The sequence below is a fragment of the Parus major genome, chromosome 6 (assembly GCF_001522545.3).
Source record: "Parus major isolate Abel chromosome 6, Parus_major1.1, whole genome shotgun sequence".
NCBI classification, from domain to species: domain Eukaryota; kingdom Metazoa; phylum Chordata; class Aves; order Passeriformes; family Paridae; genus Parus; species Parus major.
The window spans coordinates 13316788-13337723 of NC_031775.1; the positions used below are offsets into that span (position 1 = coordinate 13316788).

A 20936-nucleotide genomic window follows, 5' to 3' on the forward strand; every position below is an offset into this window, starting at 1 on the left:
GAGGATTCAATTAATGCCATTGATGTGAAATGTTGTTCCATTCATCACTGGCCACAGCATCTAATGAATAGGATAATCTAATTCTCCCCAAATAAATATGACACCAAATTAAAAGGGTTCATAAACAGCCTCCAAAACAAGTGAGTTTGTTTCAATTTATTGCCTTTTAAATTGCACTGGATCCCTCAAGTACCAACCTAGCTATAAACAAACCAGTGACTGAGTTTGAGAGTTTATTATCACTAATGTTTGCCTTTATTTATACTAGATTTGAGTGTTAGTATTAGCTGGAGAACAGAAAGAGGGAGGTCATCCAAATGCCACAGTTTTTAGCCACGATTTTCCTAAACTTGTGAGAGAGCTTTAAGGAACAATGTATTCTAGAAAATTATTTTTGCTGTGTTTACTGTCACTAAAACACTCAAGAAAGTAGTTACAACCTATCATTAGAACCATGTGAAAAGTTCACCAGGAAACCAGAAAAAATTTGCAATGACTAGTGGCTGGTATGAAAAGACACTCCTCACCTCATCTTCCACCAAAACCCAAAGCCACAGTTTTTCTAAGTTTTTATCTGATATAATTTTATTTGGGAGCCAGCTGTTAGAAAATGTATGACATATGTAAAGAGAGATGATCTTGTCAAGCTCATCTCTGAAGGTAGCCTGGTTTTCAGTATCCTGCCTTCTCTGACCAGCCTTTCCAAAATGCTTGGCAGGAAAGGAGACAATCAGTAGGGTTGTGGATTTCTTACAGGACAGTCTAGATGAGAGAGAAAAAAATCTATATACTTAATGTGGTGCTTAAAAAGTGCATCATCTTGGCTCACCAATTTAACTGTAGACAATACCTGGTGCTTCAGAAGAACCCCATCTTGTCCTTCTTTACTGCATCTTTACTGCTTGAAAATCCTATTTATTTGAAAGATTTTATAATGGATTTTAAGCACTCTTCTAAAATTAATCAATTTAGCCTCATTACAGACAGTCCCATGAAGTAAAGATTTATCTCTACATGGCTTTTACAGTTGGCACATTAATCAGGCAACACAGCTGTGGCTTAGAAATCCAGAGCCATCATGTCTGCAAAGCAGAAAACTGTCTTGTTCTCAGAGGTTCTCTTTCAGTCCCAGAAGGAAGTCCAGCAGTGAGGAACAAGTGAACTCACCACAGAATTACAGAGTGCTTTGGCAGGGACCTTTAAAAGCACAGCTCTCTTGCAGTGAGCAAGGACATCTACCAGAGCAGGTTGCTCAGAGCCCCATCCAACCTGAATGTTCCCAGGGATGGGACATCCAACACCTCTCTGTGCCACTGTTTCAGCTCTGGCAAGGCTAGAGATGGACTTCAGCTGTAGCTGTACTTTTCCTACTCTTGTTTGAACCTCTGGGGATTCGTTTAAACTCAGAAATTAGACCCCCAACACTGATCTCTTCTGTTAGAGAAGATTGCTAGTGACATTTAAAGCAACAACTCTCCCCTCCCTTCTGAAGAACATCAGCCTTTATTTGGGCTAAAATAGCAAGAGACCTTTCAGCTCAGTGGCTAAAGCGAGGAACTGAGGGGGAAACTGATTCTCTGGCTTGAAACTAAAATAGAAATTTAGGAGATATTTCAGAAGTAAAAATTATGTTCTCAGGCAAACTGAATATTAAAATTTTCCCCTCCAAAATGTCATGTTTAAGCTTCAGATTAATGAAACCTTTTAATAATTGCTTTTCAGCTTGAATCAGCTTTAAAAATAAAGTTGTCATTTTAAAATCAATAGATGTAAATGTTGACTTTCATTTCCCCCCCTATTTTTCTGCCTGACATCAATTTATAAGCTCAGTTAGATTTCATTTATGTCCACCAAATGCCTTTTTTTTTTCTGTGAGTATAGTACTGCCAATAATATTTTGCTCAGTGCTGACTGTGATTCTATGCTTCCCTAGACCATTGCTACACATGACTCAGTTCCTGTTTGGACTGTAATTCAATTTCAGAGCTCACTGCCATCTATAACTCCAAAGAGCAATTTCAGCTGAAATCCTAAATTGAATTACAGATTCATATTGCATTGCTCACTATTTATTAATAATATTGTGCCTACAACATATCCTGTTCTTCATTACCACAAAGAGAACAGTACTGGTTCCTCTGTGAGATCCAGAGCTATTTATTTATCCAAATGTTAGGTTCCTGCATGTACAGAACCTACAGACATTGGTGTTTCTTTTGTAATAAGTGCTTTTATCTAGCCAGAAATGCAGAAAAGGTTTCTCAGGATTATACTTGGATGTATCATATCACTTCTGTATCACAGAAAAATATCACTGTATTTCTTTGCAACTGGAAGAATGCAAAGTATTATGTGATAATGTCCCTGTGAACTTTGAGCTTGCATACAGTGTTGGGCACACGACTTTCAGTCAGAAATGCCAGCTCTAAGCCTCCAACAGGTCCAAGGCATGATACCAGCTCACCATGGCTAACTGAGATTTGTATCAGGAAGGAAAGAGAAACACAGCTTGAACAAGTAATATTCATTCCAAACAGCCCAGTCCTCAGGATTGGCTGTTTCTGTCTTCTCAGAGGACAGCCAGATGCAAACCCCAAATTATTAATTCTTTTCTGCATAAGGTTTTTAGTGAACAACAAAAACTACTGGCAATTTCTTGGAACCTCAGGGCTGAGTTCTTTGGGTTTAAATGCATGACACCAGAAGACTGAACAATAATTACTTAAAAGGTCAATAATGTTTGCAGTGAGGAGAGAGATGGGGAATTGGAGAGACATTGTTTGCATGTGGTCTGAAGAGAAGAGCTCGCTGTGCTGTGTCAAACAAAACATGTCCTGCTGCAGCATCCCAGGCATGGGGATATTCTGCAGTTATTGACCCCAGACACTGAAGAAGTGAAGAGTCTTTGGAACCAGCTCAGGCCTTTGGGTTCAAGACAGAAGTTGAAGGAAAGTCTGACAGGTCTTTGCCTACTCCCATCTTAGCATCTTACAGTTTGTTACTATCTTCCCAGCAAAGGAGATTCCACACAATAATCCCTGAAGAAGGTGTATATTTTATTATCAGATGGCCACCTTGCCAGAAAAGCAGGCTGCTTCAAGAGAGCCAGGCAATAAGCCACAACACTAGGAGACTCCATTATCCCATCCAGATGTAGGCAGCATTTAAACACTGCAGCATTTTATATGAATACATCAACACTAATTTACCATTAATTTATTAATTTAAGAATAATAAAAAAATCAGCAGTTTCCATTCAGAAAGACTCCCACTTGCCCCGCAATGAGGGTGCTCTGCCCTTGAGCCCCCCTTCAGCCGACCCCAGAACAAGCAGTGGGGCCATCCGTGGTAGAACAGCCCACCTCCCCTTCCCCCGGGCCACACACCGTGCTGTTCTGGGTTTTGCCAGCCCCAGCCCGGGCTCTGAAGGGAAGCACTGTCTGGGCAGCCTCAAAGATGCCCCAGTGTCAGCTCTGGTGCCTCGGGCAAGGCTCTGGTCCAGCCCCACCCCAGCCCTGCCCAACAGCCTGCAGCAGCCAGGGCTGCCTCTGTGCACTGATGAGGAAACCACAGGGGAAAAGGAAGACAGAACATCTTTCTCAGATTATTTCCTGCCCTTGAAACACTTTCCTTAACATGAGGAGATGTTAAAGAGATCTCCCACGTTGCCTAAGATATCTGCTATTCTCCTCCTCCACATCCTGACAGGAGCAATGCTCTTTTAGCCTCAGTTTGAACACTTAGACATATTTTATCCAAACATTACACCAAACTGTTGCAAAATAGAAATACACGTGAAGCCAAACCAATCCAATCTTTTCTTCTCTCCAGAAGTCACAGTGATGACACACCTCTTAAGAAGCAGGGCATTTGCTTGCCTGTGGCTGGCCTCCTGGGCTTCAGGTCACATCTGCTCTGCAATTCTGGGAGAATTAAGCAAGACTAAATGAGGTCAGCTTTCTCTGGATCAGAAACTCTCAGGGGTTAAACACGACGTGTGCGCACCAGCAGCTTATCTGGAGCAGACTTTTGTTAGTTTCCAGGTGTCAGGAGCAGAGGTAACAGTTGGAGACAGCTATTCCCAGGCACAGCTGGCAGTGAGGCGAGCAGAGCTGACGTGCCATGCCCCGGGAGGCTGAGGGGTAGCGCGGTTCCTGCTGGCTGTGCTGCACCTGAGGACACAGAGCAGCCACCCGGGGAAGAGGACAGCGAGGTGGCATTAGTGCCACCCTGGAGACTCCCTGCACACGGGTCTTTCTGCAGCACAGGAGGAAGGAAAGGGCTGGCATAGACAGCACAAGACCAACACCAGTCCTGGACTTTTTTTACATTGCCCCTGTTACCTTTTTCTTGCCAAGCTTTTATCTTGATTTTTGTGCAATAAAATCACGTTAATAAAACTGTGAATGAATAGAAAGGCCCTAAGTCAATATTTGCACTTAGAAAAGACTGCTTAGAACAGCTTAGGAATTGATCCTGATTTATTAAAGCACCTGTTCACCCAGGGAACATTTTAGCAGCAATCAATATGTAATTAAATCTTCATTGATGTTTTACAATTGTTTTGTTTCCCAGCAATTACAGTTATAGAATCAGCTTCCCCTGGTTGTTCCTCCTTTCCAGCTTTACTACTGATCTCCTCTGAGCATTCTGGCAACTCACTTTACGTCTCCCATGCTGTTAGTAATAAATTGGGATCGCAATCACAGTGAAACAGCTCTAATCCATCCCCACTCTGCTAAGCACAGGCCAGGAAGAAAAGCCAACCTCTGACCTGTGTAACCTGATAACAATAACAACAACGGCAGCTCTGGGGTGATATAAACACAAACGTTGTAGTGAAATCATCACACAACTCTGAACTAAAATACCCTTGAAGAGCTGAGCTTTCATTAGGCTTTTCTAGTCAGACCTTGGGTCCCTCAAAGCTGGGATTGCTTTTCACTTGCTGTCAGTCCAGTTCCAGGAAACGGAGGAGCTGCGGGTGCAGCAGTGTAAATCACTCCTGTTCCTCGCTCAGGCAGACACAAATTCCCATTTGGCCTTTCCAAAATTGTACCCCAAGCACACCAGAATGGCTCATACTTTCAGTAAAACCTGCTCACACGGCTCTGGCCGGAGGAGTGCCCTGCTGCAGAGCCCGCAGCCATGCCGAGGGCTCTGGGCTGGGAGCTGCCGGGCTGGCTGCCCGAGGGGACAGGAACGTGTCCCCTGTGCCAGGCTGCGAGCGAGGGAAGGGGGAAGGGGGCAAACCCCACCTGTTCCTCTTGGCTCTGGCGGAGGCCGGGCCCGGGGTGCCCCGGGAGGAGCGGTGAGCACAGGAGACACGGTGAGCCGGGATGCACGGGGTTCTCGGGACGGCGTATCGCCACCGGGCTGTGCGCAGGATGCCCGGGATGCCCCGGGATGCCCCGGGATGCCCGGGGTGCCCCGGAATGCCCGGGATGCCCCGGGATGCTCGGGATGCCCCGGGATGCCCCGGGATGCTCGGGATGCCCCGGGATGCCCGGGATGCCCCGGGATGCCCGGGATGCCCCGGGATGCTCGGGATGCCCCGGGATGCCCGGGATGCCCCGGGATGCTCGGGATGTCCCGGGATGGCCGGGATGGCCGGGATGCCCCGGGATGCCCGTGTGCCCGGGATGCCCGTGTGCCCGGGATGCCCCGGGATGGCCGGGATGCCCCGGGATGCCCGTGTGCCCGGGATGCCCGTGTACCCGGGATGCCCGGGATGCCCCGGGATACCCGGGATGCCCGGGATGCTCGGGATGCTCGTGATGCCCGGGATGCCCGGGATGGCCGGGATGCTCGTGATGCCCGGGATGCCCGGGATGCCCGGGATGTCCGGTGCCGCCGCCGGTCCCCCAGCAGAGGGGGGTGTAAGCACGGCTTTCGCCGCGGCACTCGCGGGCCCGAACAGCCAAACTAAAGCGAAACAGGCAAGCGCCGTCACCGGAGTCAATCAGAACAGGGGACTGTGAAAAACCAGGTGGGGTGCTTTGATCATCAGAAGAGACGTGCGAGTCCTTGTCCTTTGGTGCCTGTAGCCAGCCCATGTCCCTCAAAAACTGAGAGAAGAAACGCCCACCTTGATGCTCAGCCTGGAGACCAGGCAAGAAACTGGGATATCACTGAAAAGACAAGGGGCAGAGACTGAAACCTTCTCTTTGTGTTCACTTGAGGAGTGTTGATACCCTGACCCCAGGGCCTTTGTCTGCGTCCTGGACTCACCAAGACCTTTTGAATTTGCCACTCGTGTGGTGGCACTGATTCCTGCAATCTTAGCAGTGCAATGAAGGGAGCACCCCTCAGCCAAAAAGTTCACCCATTTGATCAGAAAAGCTCCTTTACTGAACACGTTTACCAAAAGGCTTTTTAACTACACCTTTAAAGGATTGTTTTAAGTGTGGAGAACCAGTGGTCAAGGCAGACCCAACCTTCTCAGACTGTTCTCTCTGTGTCACTGTCCACATATGAGGCTTCACTCAGCACCCTGGTGGTGCAGCCATGGGGGTTGGAGGCAATTTTGGAGGGAGTCCACTGACTGCTGTGAAGGTACTGTGACACTAGAAGCAGAAACAGGTCTGCTCCCATGGGCAGAGCATCCTGTGTTCACCAAAACTGAATCATCCAAGCCAGTTTTGATTCCCTCATGGTCTGACACTGATGTGGGGATAGGAACTTGCTGGTCTTCCCCAACAGATGAGCAAGAAATAAATTAGGCACACAGCCTTCAACTTTCACACGCTTGCAGCCAGCTTGGCTCTGCCATTCACTGCTCCTTGGGGAGCTCCCTGTGAAGTTACGCAGATAAGGCTGCTAAACTACAGCCTCTGGCACTAAATTCTCCTTCTGACCCATGTCCCAAAGCCTCATTAATATCTGGGACTCCTTCCAGACACATCCTGCAAGCATCAAATGGCCCAGCTCTACCAGCTGGTTTTGGTGAAATTAGCACAGCTTCAGGGCAGCCCAAGCTTTGTAGGGTTGTTCAGACTTGTGAAACAGCTTTAGAGCATTTAGAAGAATCTTTAATTCCATGTCAAAGTGCCATCCTTCACAATGGATTAAAATAGAAGGAAAATGTCAAAGAATAAAATGGAAACAAGAAAGTAACCTTCCCCCTTGTGTTTGAAAAACTGTTTGGGAAGTGGATAGCATTCAATGTGTAATGAGCATCCACATCCTTCAGAGAGCTTTGGATACCTCAGCCATTAATTTGATCTTCTTTTCACCCCCTTTTGGATCAATGGAGAGATTTTCTACAAGCACATTTTCAGACCCTTGTTCACTGTTAATCTTCTCTCTGTATCCTTTTCAACATCTTCCTCCTAGAGTCTGTCAGTCACTGCCACAGAGGTTCATCAAGGCTGTCTTGTAATCGCCACTGGTGTCCTCCTGACAGGAGAAAATATTAAAAAAAAGGTGAGTATGGGAGTTCCTCTGCACTCTCCAAGTGCTGACGTTGTCAGTCTGTGGAATATGCCCACACAGGAAAAGGACTTTGGAAAAAGCAAGTCAGACTTCAGCAGAGTTGCTGCCAGCTGACACACCATCAAAAGCGAACGGAGAAATGAGGCTTGTAGCTACCACCTGAAATAACATTTATCAAGTCCAATTTTTTCCTTTGGAATGCAGGTGAGCAATTGATCAAGGCTCTGTCCCACAGAGCAGCACAAAGTCAGCACAAATGACAGCAAGAAAACCTGTTGTGTTCAGATTTTGGGTATCCATGTAGCACCTCTTCCCTACATGAAGGGAAAAAGCACTATAGCCCTGATACATGGCATTTTTTAAAAAGCCACAAATGTAGTCATTTTGGTCTAGAAGCACTACACAAAATATTCACTAGGTAAAAAAAAATTTCTTCTCTTTGAATATTTTGTGGTGACAGGTGTAAAGCTAGTTCCACTTCTCAGAAGGAACGAATATTCTGTACAGACCCTTGAAGACTGATCATTAATGAACGTGACAGACACTGGCAGTGTCAAATATAAGAAAGGCCCTTCATTACAGAACCAGACTTCCCACAGGGACTGCTAAGGACAGGGCTTCTGTGTCATTTGTACAGGAGCAGAGGAATGTCACCTTAGGACAAATGGTAAAACACAGCATTTCAGCACTAACAGGGGAGGCACATTCAGTCAGAGCTGAGACTCAAATGCTACAGCAAGCCTTGAAAAGGTTCAGTTTCTGAACCTGTCTCATCTCAGTGTAGACCAGGCTTTCACCTGGGATAAGACAGCTAAAAAACCTCAAACAATAGGAAAGGGAACAAAATGCCCCAGCAGTATTTTGATGTATATGGATGGCACTGACTTGAGGTAGTCAAGGATAGCAGAGAGAGAGGAGAAAATGGTGCAGCAGTGTGGGATAGGGGTAACAGGAATGATTAATTTAATTTAGATTCATCTAGGATGTCATGCATTGCATGGACACAGAGACTGCCCCATGAAAATCCTAGTGCAGTGGCTCCTTGAGTTTGCTTTGCCCAGGTCTCTTACAGACAGCATACGGTCAGACTCACCTTTCAGACACGTGTCTCTCAAGGACATGACTGTGAATAGGCCTAGTGAAGGAGAGCCATGGTCATAGCAGAAATGTTACTGCAACAACCATGGAAGTATCCCACAGTGCTGGAAAGATTAGGAATACATGCAATGGCTGAGAACCATCATATCAAGATTCTGCTTACCAAAATCATAGCGGAGAGAGACTTTCCCGCAATACGCTTGAATTCAGGTTTTATAAGATTTAGGTCAACTTCACTTCGAGAAACAAGCACCCTTATCAGAGTCCCATCATCAGTGCCAGCCCCCTGGAATAACAGATACATCAGTCTGTGGTGTTGCTAGGTGTTCAAAGGGTAAGTTATGCAAATTAGTCCAGGGCAGGAGGAGTCAGCTTTCAAACAGCTCTTGGCACCTGTTCTGTGGGACATCTGCATCTCTTCCTGGAGGGCCCACCCTCACACCCCTCCCAGGGGCCACTCCCAACACCACAAGTTTTGCACATGTCAAATGCAAAAGCAAACATGCTACAGAGGTGGGAGTTGGCATTGAATACACTGTCCTTCTGCAGCATCACCCAGGCAGTGTTTGGCTTCAACCAATGTTGTTCAATCACTCACAGAAAAATTAAGATCGCACTCATAACAAAACAGTTATCCCAGCTTTCCAAATGGTTTGTAGAGCTGACATCTTGTACATACCAGTTAAGTAATACAGGGCACAATCTGCAAATACCTTATGTGTCCCCCATTTGAAACTCTCATTTTATACTGCCATTAAGAAAATTGCTTCCTAGAAAGAAAATACTGTGCTCCAGTCTATCCCATAAACAGTCTTCACTATAAACAGCCTCATAGAAAAGCCTCTTCCAGAAGTTTTGTCTGTGTTCCAGGAAGTGGGGCTGGGCTTCTTGCAGACTCTTAAGCCAGAAAAGGCAGACTCCCTTGTTATCTTGAGCTTAAAGGATACTTTTCTATTCAAGGCTTTTGAAAGGACTCTGGTATTACTTGCAACAATTGCACTAAACCTGCTGAATTTCACCAAAACCTTGTCTCTTCTACTTTGAATTGGTGGAAGCCAGGTTACAAGTTAAGTCAGTATGAAAACCAGTGTGTGGAATGAAGAGTCTTACCTTTAAAGCATTGTACAACTTCTCTGCAAAGTAGCAACGGATGTTCCTGGTGCATTTCACTAGGCATACAAAAAAGCTCAGTAAGAGTCAATGGTACCAGCCCAGGGCAGGAGGGACTGAGATCTTACATGCTTCCCATTAATTCAGTGTGCTCCTGAATCTGAGTTTATTGCCCAGTAGGTACCCATTTCTTCCTACTGTATACCGTTATAAAGTAGATCCATCTAATATAAGTCAGCTACTGCAGAAGAAAAGGCAGCAGACTCTGACAAAACAAAGGGAAAGATCACCACTTACCAATAGCCAGCATGGCATCCTCAAGTGAACCACGAGTTTCACTCTTGATAGAGTCTTCTATGCTCTTACCAGCCAGTTTCTGGTATTCTTCAAACACTGTTTGAAAGACAAAGAACTTATATTTTTTACCAAGTAACCCTCGAGGCATTTTGTGCCCAATATTTACAGGCATTACTTGTGTGGCAGTATGAACACACAGATAAGCAATGGCCACATTTGCACCAGCTTCAGGAGGCTTAGTCAACATCAGAAATCAGCTATAAAGATGGATGTAAAAAAATAAAGATGGATACAAAAAGCCAAACCATTGATGGTTCTTAATTCCTTGACTTCAGACAATTTCAGTCACCTCGAGTTTATGTGGAAATCTGACCCTTCATTGCTGTCTTTAACCACAGTAATAAAGCAGACAACAAAGTTAGGCACACCTTTGGTTCTGTGGTTGTTGATGTCATTAGCTCCAGGAGCCAAAATAAAATCAGCTTAAATCTATGCAGCTCACAACCTATGGACTTTAAAATGATGACAACACCTTTGGGGGAAACTTATTATTTCAACCACAATTTAAAATAATAACAACCGAGAAAAGATGAGCGAAACACAGGTGTAGATTCCAATATATTTGAGTTCCCACAGTAACAAAAGCTCAGCAATGGCTTCATTGCTTGCCTTATACACACTTTGGATACTCCAAGGCTCAGAAACACAGATATCTGTTTCTATTCCTAGCTTTCTAGGACTAACAAAGAAGGAAAACTGCTATGTAATGCAAGAGACATCTTAAGAAACTTTGCTCTGCATCCAAGATCATCAACACTCAAGACCCTTTGGGGAAATGGAATACAGAACAGACAGATGGATACAAACTTCTCAACTCAAACCTACCCTTTCTATTAAAAAAAAAAAATAAAAGCTGCAACAATTACACTCAGGTTTTCAAGACAAATAGCTACAGGTGGCCATAGCACAGAAGAACTTGCTTGGTGCCACAGTAGGTTCCAAAGACTGGTTATAATATCACAACAGGATAAAATGAAATTATTAAAGACAGATACAGACAAATACTATAGAGACCACTTATTTTTGTTTATTTGTCTTGTTTATTTTTTAAGTCACCTTGGGAGATTGAATTGGAAACACAAGGGGGAGCTGGCTTCTAGGGCATAGAAACAGCCTCAGAGGACTTCAGCTTGGAAAAAGCTCAGGCACACCTAGTTCATCTCAGGCTAAATTTATTAGTTTAGGTCCACCTGATTCACACAGTACTTAATATGCTTAAATTCTGCCAACATAACAAAATCTGTTATGCTTCAAAAGCCTTGAAATGACAAGGTTTGGTCTCTTCTGCACGGACAGTGGGGAGCTGAGGTCTCAGCTGGAGTAGGGCTTGTGTCTTCCCTCCCAGCAGCCTCTGATGCCCTCAAAAGGACCTGGGGCAGAAATGCAGGCTGCACCCTGTGATTCTCCAGCACTGAATAATAACCAGCTGTTTTTAAATATATATATATATATTTATTTTTCCCCCAGAGGAACCCACATCCAAGGGGACGTGTCTGTTCACCACATGCTCCTACATAATTAGGATGGGACTCACTCCCTGGATTTATAAAAACAACTATCCAGTTATCACCTGTATAGTGACTCCTAGATAAGGCACTCGATTTTCAGCAGAACTAAATCATCATAATCTTTCACAAAATCTGCTGGCAGCTTTTGATGACTGGGTGACCAGGAATTAAAAAACAGGCTCAGGTACTTATTTCTGACCACCCATGTCTCTCATCTATAGCCCTGCCTCTTCTTCTTGGCTAGGCTGATTTCTGATTTTGGAGGCTTGGGAGTGTAGTGATGTAGTGTGGGCTCTGCTCCATACCTTTCATTAAGTGTGTGGCACTCCTTTTGCACAGGATGGTGATGAACTGTATCTCATCAGTGCCCCGTATCTTCTCTCCAGCAGCATAGAGGGTCTGTAATTTAACACACAGTCGTTAGTGAGCTGTTCTGTGTGTGCAGCTGGGAAAGAAACAGAGTTTGGCTGAAGGTGTGGCTGGGGTAGAGGGGTTTGGAGTAATTGAAACCACCGTGTGTACCAGAGTCTCCTGGAATGGCTGGTTATGAAAACCCTACTGTCTTTGAGACAAAGTGAAACATCCACTATCTCCATCCTTTCTACCCCTCCTGCAGCAGCTTCTGGAACAGCCAACAATACGCTTGAGGTTTCCTCCCTTTTCTCTCCTCTTCCACTCCACCATGCCCATATTCTTTCACATATCAAAAGCAGCTGAGCCAAAGCCCAGACCTCATCACTCCTCTTTGGAATGGCAGAGTTCAGCTGTGCAGGCAAAATTGCAAAACCTCAAGTTACTTAAGGATAACCCCACTCTAAATTATTGTGACTCCAACCCCCTGCTGACACTGAAGCACTCTGAAGTTCTCAGAAGGAAGGTGGAAATGCAGGCATGTCAGTGATCACAGGTATTTGAGAGTACCTCTGCATCCTGAAGAGCCAGGGCATTGTCCACATAGAGGGTGGCATTGTCCCTCTCACCCTGTGAGCAGAAAAAGAAAGGTAACAATTTTGTCTCATGAAGATTCTTCCAAAAATAAGGATCAGATCATTAATTCTGAGCAAAGATCAATTATCCTCGCAGTTATCTATTTCTGCAGAGTACCCAAGCAGTAATATTTCAGCCAGCACAAGTGCTAGCTCCTTCACTGAAAGGTGCTGAAATCAGTTGTATGAAGCAGAGTAAAAAGTTGCTCAGTTACTCTGCTACCAGGCAGGAGAATTCAAAAAATGTGGTATGGTAAATGCACTCAGCATTGAGGGCACAGACCCTGGAAAAGTGGTGAATCCTAGTGGAGGAGCACTGTTTCTTAAAGCCCATGTAGAGTACAGTGGCTTTACACATATGTGAAAGGGAGGTGTCTCTCTGCAGCAGAGCTGGCTATATGTTCCCAGCTCTCTTACTGCTGCTAAGGGAGGGAGATTTCCCTGCTTCAGACACATCAAAGCTGAAACAGACCCAGTCCAAGTGACATGGTTGTCTCTGCAGTTTATCTGGTGATCAATGGCTCTCCTATTGCATGTCTTCTCCCAAGAAAAAGAAAAATGTAAAGACCTTTACACCCTCATTTCTCTTCTCTAGCATTACCTGAAGAAGGCAAACCAGAATCTGCTCTAAGTAGCCACTTGTTTCCGATTTTATGTCTTGTTCCAGATCAGAACCGTATTCTACCCAAGGGAAAGAGAAGGACAAGGGAAAGATTTGTTATTTATTTAGGTGATACAGTTAAGATATTATCAGTGACCCAAGCACACACAACAGCCTGACACTGGGCAAGAGGGTCATTAAGGGAAAAGCCAGAGCAGAGAGCAGCTCACACTCTCTGCAATACCCAGGTCAGCATTTGCGTCCAGCTGAGTCACTGGGTCCCCCGATGTCCAAGAAATAAACCCAGAGCTAATTTTAGAGGTATGGCTGAAGGGATAAACAAGATAAACTATTTACAAATACATATTTGATCATCTCCCGTCTATTTAATGGGGAGAGAAGCCAAGTACACTGCTATAGTTTTGTTTATGTTCTGACAATACTCTGTAGCCAAACTGAACCAAATTTGTGATTTGCTGACCCTTTGCTGCAGCTGAATGAAGTCCTAGAAAGGGATTTTAAAATTCTCTCAGCATAGCTATGTTTTGTTTGCCAGCTGAAAGGAGAGTTATATTGCTCTTGGAGTTAAATGCTTTTAGAAAAACCATTTTCTTGCTGACAGTGCTAGCTGGTAACAGCATCCCTGTTAACTACAGAACAGCGTTCCTTCTGACTACAGAAGTCTGAGCCCCCGGGCACTTACCTTCTTTGTACGCCTTGATTATCTCCTTGATCTGCGCCTTTGTCCGAGATGCCAGGATCTCTATGATGACACTTTCCCTCGTTCCCACACCCTATAATAGAAAACACGGTGGAGAAATAAAGGTGGAGAAAGGCATCTATCATGGAGGGTGATTTACTGCCAGAGAAGTACGGTGAAGGGAGGAGCTGGACGGCAGCAGTGTCAGGCTGTGTGCTGAGCTGCAAGGAACCGTCGTGATCAAAGCTGGAGACACAAAACACATTTGGATTGAACATGGTTTCTTTTACTGAGGTGCCTAATTTATAAAGGATGATTTTATCCTTTACAAAGGATGATTTTTCTTATTATTTTAGTTTTTTATTTTTTGATTTTTGCCTACATTTCTGCAGTGCTTTTCTGGAGTCAGATTTTTGACAGTAGAGAACATTAAAGGGATGCAGGGAGACCAGTGCTTGGCTAGTCAGTCCATCTTTGTACCATTTGAACAGACCACTCTGCATCTGAAACTTGTAAAGATACATTAACAGTAGGTAGGATCCCAGCCAACCCCAGCTTGGCCCTTGCACCACCACTCCTTGATTCCTTAAAGGTTTCATGGCTCAGCCCCAAGGGGCATCAGGGCAGCAGGTTTGGGTGTGAATTCAATTTTGTTGTTGCCTTCCCAGGCTCTGTGAGTCACATATGTACAGAAACTTTCTTACAGATGTAAATATTTAAGCAGCATTTCCCCCCCGAATATTAATAGTATAATTAAGAATTTCTCAAAGGCTACTGCTAATAACAAACTTGACCATGTAACAGTCCAGTTATTAACACTTGCACAATTGCAGGAAATTAGCACTGTATTTGTACTATTGCTTAAATATCAGCATGCAATTTGCTTACCTTCATGGCATCATACAGCTCCTTGGCATCATACTTGAATGGGGAGTACATGAGTGCTACAATGAGCCTCTCAAAGTTGCCACTCAATTCAGACTTCAGGCTTTCAATCAGATCCTGTTAAATGTGCATCATCACATGGTTACATAAACAGCCTCACCTTTTGCTGCACATGCTGCTTTCATCCCCACGGCCCAGGTAACAAAGCTGAATTACAGCATTGTTGATAGTTCACAAAAATAGGTCTTGGGACTGAAAAAGCCACCTAACTCCAAAATGGGATTTGTCTAGGTGCTTACACATTTCCTGTTTTCTTGATATTCAACCTTTCTCAATAATCAAACCCCCAGCAAATCTTCCTCCACCCTGCTTAACTCAGTGAGCAGAACCAGGTAGCTGAAGGCCTTGCACTGAGCAAGGGTGCAGCTCAGAGAGAGCTGATTCCCTAAACCTGCATATAAATTTGTACCCAGAACATTTACAGAATCAGGAATGCAGTCTGCTTGATGATATACTTCAAAATTCTCGTTCATTATAATGCAGGTTTTCCTAGACTACGACTCTCTTTTAGTGGGATGCAAGTGTTCTATTTAGTCATTGTTCCATACCCACCACCCCCATATTTGCTTCCCTTTCTTGGGCTTTTGCATGGCAGTCCCCTTTCCAGCAAGGATCACTGGAGACTCCACAGCAGGGCTGAGGGTACAGTCTGCTGGTGAAAAAATTTTCCCAGTAAAAGTAAGATTTTGTCAAAGAAACAAAGAGAGACAAAGGAAAACATAGTTGTAGATAGCCATGGAATTTCCAAACAAGTGTAATTAAATAAGTCTTTAAATTGAACTTTTTTGACATTTAAAAAGGTCTGAAACAATCCAATATTTTACTCAACATGTCACTTAGATGGGTATAATTTTTTGTTACAGCTTCAAATCAATAAGAAGCTTCACTTTAAATTAAAACTGATTTTTAAAAAGTATTTCTGGTCAAAATGTGCTTTAAAAATATTAAACCTTTAGGAGAAAAACATTTTTTTCTGGTTAAAAATTAATTTTACACATTCATTGCAGGCATTATAAATATATATTAGTCTACTTATTTGCAGAAGAGCTACATATTGTTTGCATCATCCTTTCAGATTGAACTGTACCCCCATTTACTACATCCTGCATGCAGTAAACCAGTGATTGAATATAGCTTTGTTTTGAAAGAACCTTTCCAAACTGTGCTTTGAAGGATTTAGCAATCTCTTGACGCTGCAGATTGCTCCTCTTGGTTAGGACATCAATTATAGCTTGTTCATCGGTCCCTGTGGAAAGCAACAATAAATCATAAATACAGTGCGCAGAATAAATTGGGACTGGTCCAAAATCCCAATCTGAATATTCAGACAACCTTGCCTAGTTCATTGCCTTTGTGTAGAAGTTTAAGGGCACACTGAGGAAACTTTAATATTAGTTTTTCACAGTAAAAAAGAAGTGATATCTCTGGATGCAAATATCCTAAGGAATGGATTTCAACTTAGCAATTACAAGAACATAGAATTTACATATGGTGTTGGAGTCAACTCACCAAGCCCTTTCATGGCCTTGTACAGAATCTGAGCATCAGGTGCAGCGTTAAAATTTAAAGTACCTGCCACGGACCTGCCCTCTGCTTCGCTCTGAAAGAAGAAGAAAAATACACTACTTTCCACCACTGGTGCTCATCAGCTGAAGAAAAAGTATTTAAAAAGTACATTAATGCTATTAATTGCCTACACATGGTGAAGTCACAGAAAATAGGAGAGACTGGCCTGAAGTTTCTCAGGAGAGCAAAAAGAGAACACAAGTTTCCTCCCAAAGAGAGCCCAAGTTTCCTGTTCCCACCTGCCTGTACCAGCCTTTGCTGCCAGCAGAAACACAAAGTGCAAAGCATGACTGAGAGTGCTGCAAGTGTTGTGAGGTGCAGGCAGTCTGGCAGAAAAATCACAGACTCTAACAGACTGGACTTTCCTATTCACCCCTTAATTACAGTCCTCCATAGCATGGGTGCTATTGTATCATACTGCATTTCTCTGTGGGCTGGGGCAGGGTAGTTTTTAGATAGCTTTTTGAATAGTCCTGAAATAGTCTTGTTCTCACAGACCATTTTTTTCAGTAGCTGCTGCTGCACTTCTGCACAGCTGGTTTCAAGAAGGGAGCATTTCCACTGGAAGGATTTGGGCCAAAAGGTCTTTGGAGGAAGTGATCCATCTGGAGGAGTGCAGATTTGATGTTCTTCCCCATACCAAGAATCAGATGCAGCTACTCAAGAATCCTCCTAACAAAACCCTGAGGTGCTGATAGTACCAGTCCCAGGGCATAAAAAGCACACTGAGACTTATTTTAGTAACCACAAAGTAGAAGGGCCATTGACCAGAGCCCAGGCATAATTTAATAAAGCTCATAGTCAAGGAACTGGCTTGAATATATTGTCCCACCTATGACAAGCTGGTCCTATCAATAAGGGGAGTATGTGGGTGCATATGAGGATATGCATGGAGGCATGAAGAATCACCATCACTTTATTACAATAATAGACACAATTTTCTCCTTCCTAGAAGCAAGGATATTTAAGATGGAAATGACTATATTCTCATAAATTAGAATATAGTCATTTGAAGCAGGGTTAATATTAAACTAGTGGTATTAGTATGACCTGATAAATATTTTAATGGGGATGGCTTAACAGTGAGATAAAAATCAGAGATTACAGATCCAGAAGAAAGCATTAGGGTTGTCCCACCTGACTTGCATAACATGGACCACCAAGTGCCACCCATCAGCTTCCTGCTATGATGCAAATCCATTCTGCTGTGGCTTTCCTTGTGAGAGAGAACCAGCACACACAGCTGGCACGTTTACATGCTGGTCTCTTTGCCAGCCGTGCTCCAAGAGCAGTGACAAGCAGGCAAGAGCCAGTGAGGAGCACTGAGAGAAGCATCTTCAGCAATCAGCAAGACTTGGAAAAGTTTGCTTTACAGCCAGCACAGAGACACCACCACACCTTGCTCCCAGCAGAAAGAGCAGCTGGCAAGCAAACCGTGTCAACAGGAAACTTCACAAGAGATGCAGCTTTGAATCCAAATGGTCACCGAGCAGCAAGTTTAAGGCTGAGGTGAAGCTGTCACTGCAGAACCAAACAGTGACAGAGAAGATGGCATTGCACCTCTAAGAGTCTGCATTGGCCTAGAAGAATTTGGCTAAGCTGGCAGGACCATTTCAATTGCTCCTTTTCTAGCCCTCTGCCAAGATGGCCAGCACCAGCCCAGCTCCCTGGGAAGCAGGTTAGACTATCCATCTGTGCTTGCTCTGAAAAGGATGATCAATCCTCTCCAGCTGCATGCAAGGGCCCTGTGAAGAAACCCCCAAACATTCTGGACCCGTGCCTGGTGACTCAGTGAAAGAGGGAGTACAAAGCTGAGCTTTCATTCCGAGGCAGTGGAAACAAATGATCTTTTTTGGTACTAATTCCGATAAACAGTTACAGCCCTTCCTGGCTCAAGTAGCACGTTTGTGACTCACTCATGCACCTCATTCTCTGTGCACATAGCTGTTGCAGCACAAGTACAATTGCACCAGCTTTTCAAAGAATCCCTGTTCACTTTGGTCTTGTTTCCCAGCTGAATTGATCCTACAACTCCCTAACTGAAACTGCTTGAGCTGTTTCTGCTCATGTAAATAGAAATAATTGGCATGAAAGCCGCAGAAGCAGTGCACCTTACAGCTGAGGCTGTGAAAAGTTTTACCTACAAATGAAGGGAAAAAGGAGTAAAACTTTTACTACCAAAATATGTTAAAACCTATAAAATGGGTTTTTTCTTTAAAAAAAAGCTGGAATCTGGGGACAGGTTGGCTTACTGTTTTGTTTTTTTAGTCAATATTTTCTGAGAAAATTTCACATTTTTTCATTCCTTTTGTTTTTGAATTGTATTTTTTATGAAGGTTTTAAAAACAAAATTTCTCCCCATCCTTCTTTGGACATCTCATTTTCTTCTCATGTCTCCACCCCCTACCACACCAACTGGTATGAGAACAGTTGAGTTTAAGGGATTTTCTCCTTCTTTTCTCATTCTAATTTTACAAATCATTTCCAGCTTGGGGGTAACAGAGACTAGATCATCCAAAAGAAAAAAAAATTGAGAGCTACTCTAGGTTCAGGAAAAGTATCTATTTTATTATACCAAACTTCCAAAGGAAATAGGGAGGCAGAGAAAACTCAGAAGGAAGATCACAATTTTAATATTTCTGGGGAAAAAAAACCCCAAAATATTTTGAGACCTAGGAGTAAATCTGGCCTCCCACAGAGGCTGATGGGGCAGCTGCCATGGCTAGCACATCACCAGAGCTACCTGCTGCCTGGTCTGAGCCAGACCCCAGGTGCTGCCTCAGCACACCCCATGAACTTCTCCCCATCCTGCCACATTCCTCTTTAAGCCACAAGCATTTACAAGAGAACATACACAGCATTTCTGGCTCCTGGCAAAGAGACAGGCCATTCAAGACACATTATTATTTCAGTATTAAAAACCCACCAAAGACAGACCTTGTGGCTTGACCATATCTTCCTCTGTGACCACAGCCTGCCAGCACAACAGGAGACCAAAAATGGGGACAGGCCATTGCCCTGAACTCACTGCTACAGGACAAGGGAGCAGACAAGGATCCCAAAAAAGCTTTGCAGACTTCAGCTGTATAACTTTGCTGTTGCATGGTACCATCTCCCCATGAGCACCCCCTGCACCTCTCTCAGCTGAGGATCCAGATAGGAACTGCTCCTCTCTCTACAGCCAGCAATCATACCAACACCCTCCTTGTTCAATAAGTGCTGAATGCTATTTTACAGAAAAACGGTAAAAAGGTCTTGCTAATTTTTAAAGGAAACTGTTCATTCCCATAGAGTGCCTGATGCAAGTTATAAGTTACCTTATTACAGTGCCAAAAACCCTCAGAGTGTCAGTATATCCTGTACTTACCCAGGCCTTCCACCAAGCCATTGTGGTCTCAGTAGTGATAACTGGGTCTGTTGGTGAAGAAAACCACACGTATCACACCTCACAGTTTGGAAATCAGGGATTTGAAGGGAGGCATAGGGAGGACAGGAAGAAACAAAAGTTCTTTTCAATAAACTTACCACAAGAAAAATGGAATAACTGTACTCCTCTGGAGGCTCGTTCCCTCTGGAAGCCGCAGAATGTAACTGACCTCTCAGGCACATGCAGGTATAAAGCATCCTTATCTACAAATTCCACAGGGCAACTCCCTCAAACATGGCTCAACCTGTTTTTCACATATGATCTCACAGGGAAGAGATCAAGTTGCTTAATAAACGAGGCTTCCCTTGTGAGGAGGCCTAAATTCAACCCTGTTGACTCACTGTAATTTTTCCACTGCTTCTCCCAATACACGCCCTTCCCTGCTAACATTTTGGCCTCTGGCAAAGATACAACATGCAAATTACATGCAGGTAATTTCTCAGCATCAAAGAGACTAGATGAATTCAGCTACAATTGAACAAGCCACTCACTATTACCAACTCTTTCTATCTCTGCTAGTCTGGAACACTGCCAAACAGGACTCTAGAAATATAACTTCCTTTACCTCCCTTCAGAAACTTATTAAAAATACCTTAAAGCCAAACAACCAAAAAATTTCCAAACCAAACAAACCACACACCCAGCCAAACTCCACATCATCCATATCCTACACCTTACAGTGTGGCTTTATAAAGCATCAGATTGTACAGAGACTTAGGAGGTCCCCCCATCCCACACCTGGACTTCCACAGCATGAGTCACAAATGATCTCTAGGGTAACGTAGGACCAACACATCCAAGGCTAACAAGTCTGAGTAATGACAACCCCAGCTAAGTGTCACAGGGCTTGCAGTAGCTGCTGTGACAAGTTAAGGTTTAGGAGCTGAGTGTAAAACTTTTCTTTCTTCAAAACAAAACAAAACAGAGTTGAACAGCTCCTCGTACTTTAATTTGGTGAAATGTTTCTGTGAAATCATTTGAAATACCTTATGGTTGTAGCAATATTTTCCTGTCTAGACTTCTCTCAGAATCTACCCATGCCAGCATTTATTTATTTATTTGCAATGGAAAGCTGCCCTGATGGAAACATTCCCACCAGCTATATCTTAACTCTTGCTATGTAGGAGCTTTATGCCCTCCACATTTACAGGCCCACATGGGATGCTGGGTAAACACCAAACTATGGGCCTCTCTTATTTCCTGC

General features: G+C 43.9%; 1 protein-coding gene across 1 annotated transcript; it reads right to left on the reverse strand.

The window, feature by feature from the left end:
- Positions 1-7009: 7009 nt before the first annotated feature.
- Positions 7010-20670, reverse strand: LOC107206523 (annexin A8 like 1). The gene is made up of 13 exons (XM_015632413.3): positions 19831-20670; positions 19673-19719; positions 16249-16339; positions 15891-15985; positions 14683-14796; positions 13798-13888; positions 13095-13174; positions 12429-12488; positions 11813-11906; positions 9940-10035; positions 9643-9701; positions 8696-8818; positions 7010-7398 (listed from the first exon to the last, which is right to left on the reverse strand). Exons 2-13 carry the CDS (start codon positions 19691-19693, stop codon positions 7342-7344), a joined length of 981 nt encoding a protein of 326 aa, XP_015487899.1. The 5' UTR covers positions 19694-19719; positions 19831-20670; the 3' UTR covers positions 7010-7341.
- Between the last annotated feature and the right edge of the window lie 266 nt (positions 20671-20936).

Bases quoted from the DNA above. Each gene is read 5' to 3' on its own strand.
- LOC107206523 (XM_015632413.3), bottom strand. From the start codon at position 19,693: ATGGCTTGGTGGAAGGCCTGG. The intron at 14,797-15,890 runs GTTCTTTCAAAA...CACATTTAACAG, and splicing joins TCAAAGCACAGTTTGGAAAG to GATCTGATTGAAAGCCTGAA. The intron at 9,702-9,939 runs GTAAGTGGTGAT...TTGTATGCCTAG, and splicing joins GGATGCCATGCTGGCTATTG to TGAAATGCACCAGGAACATC.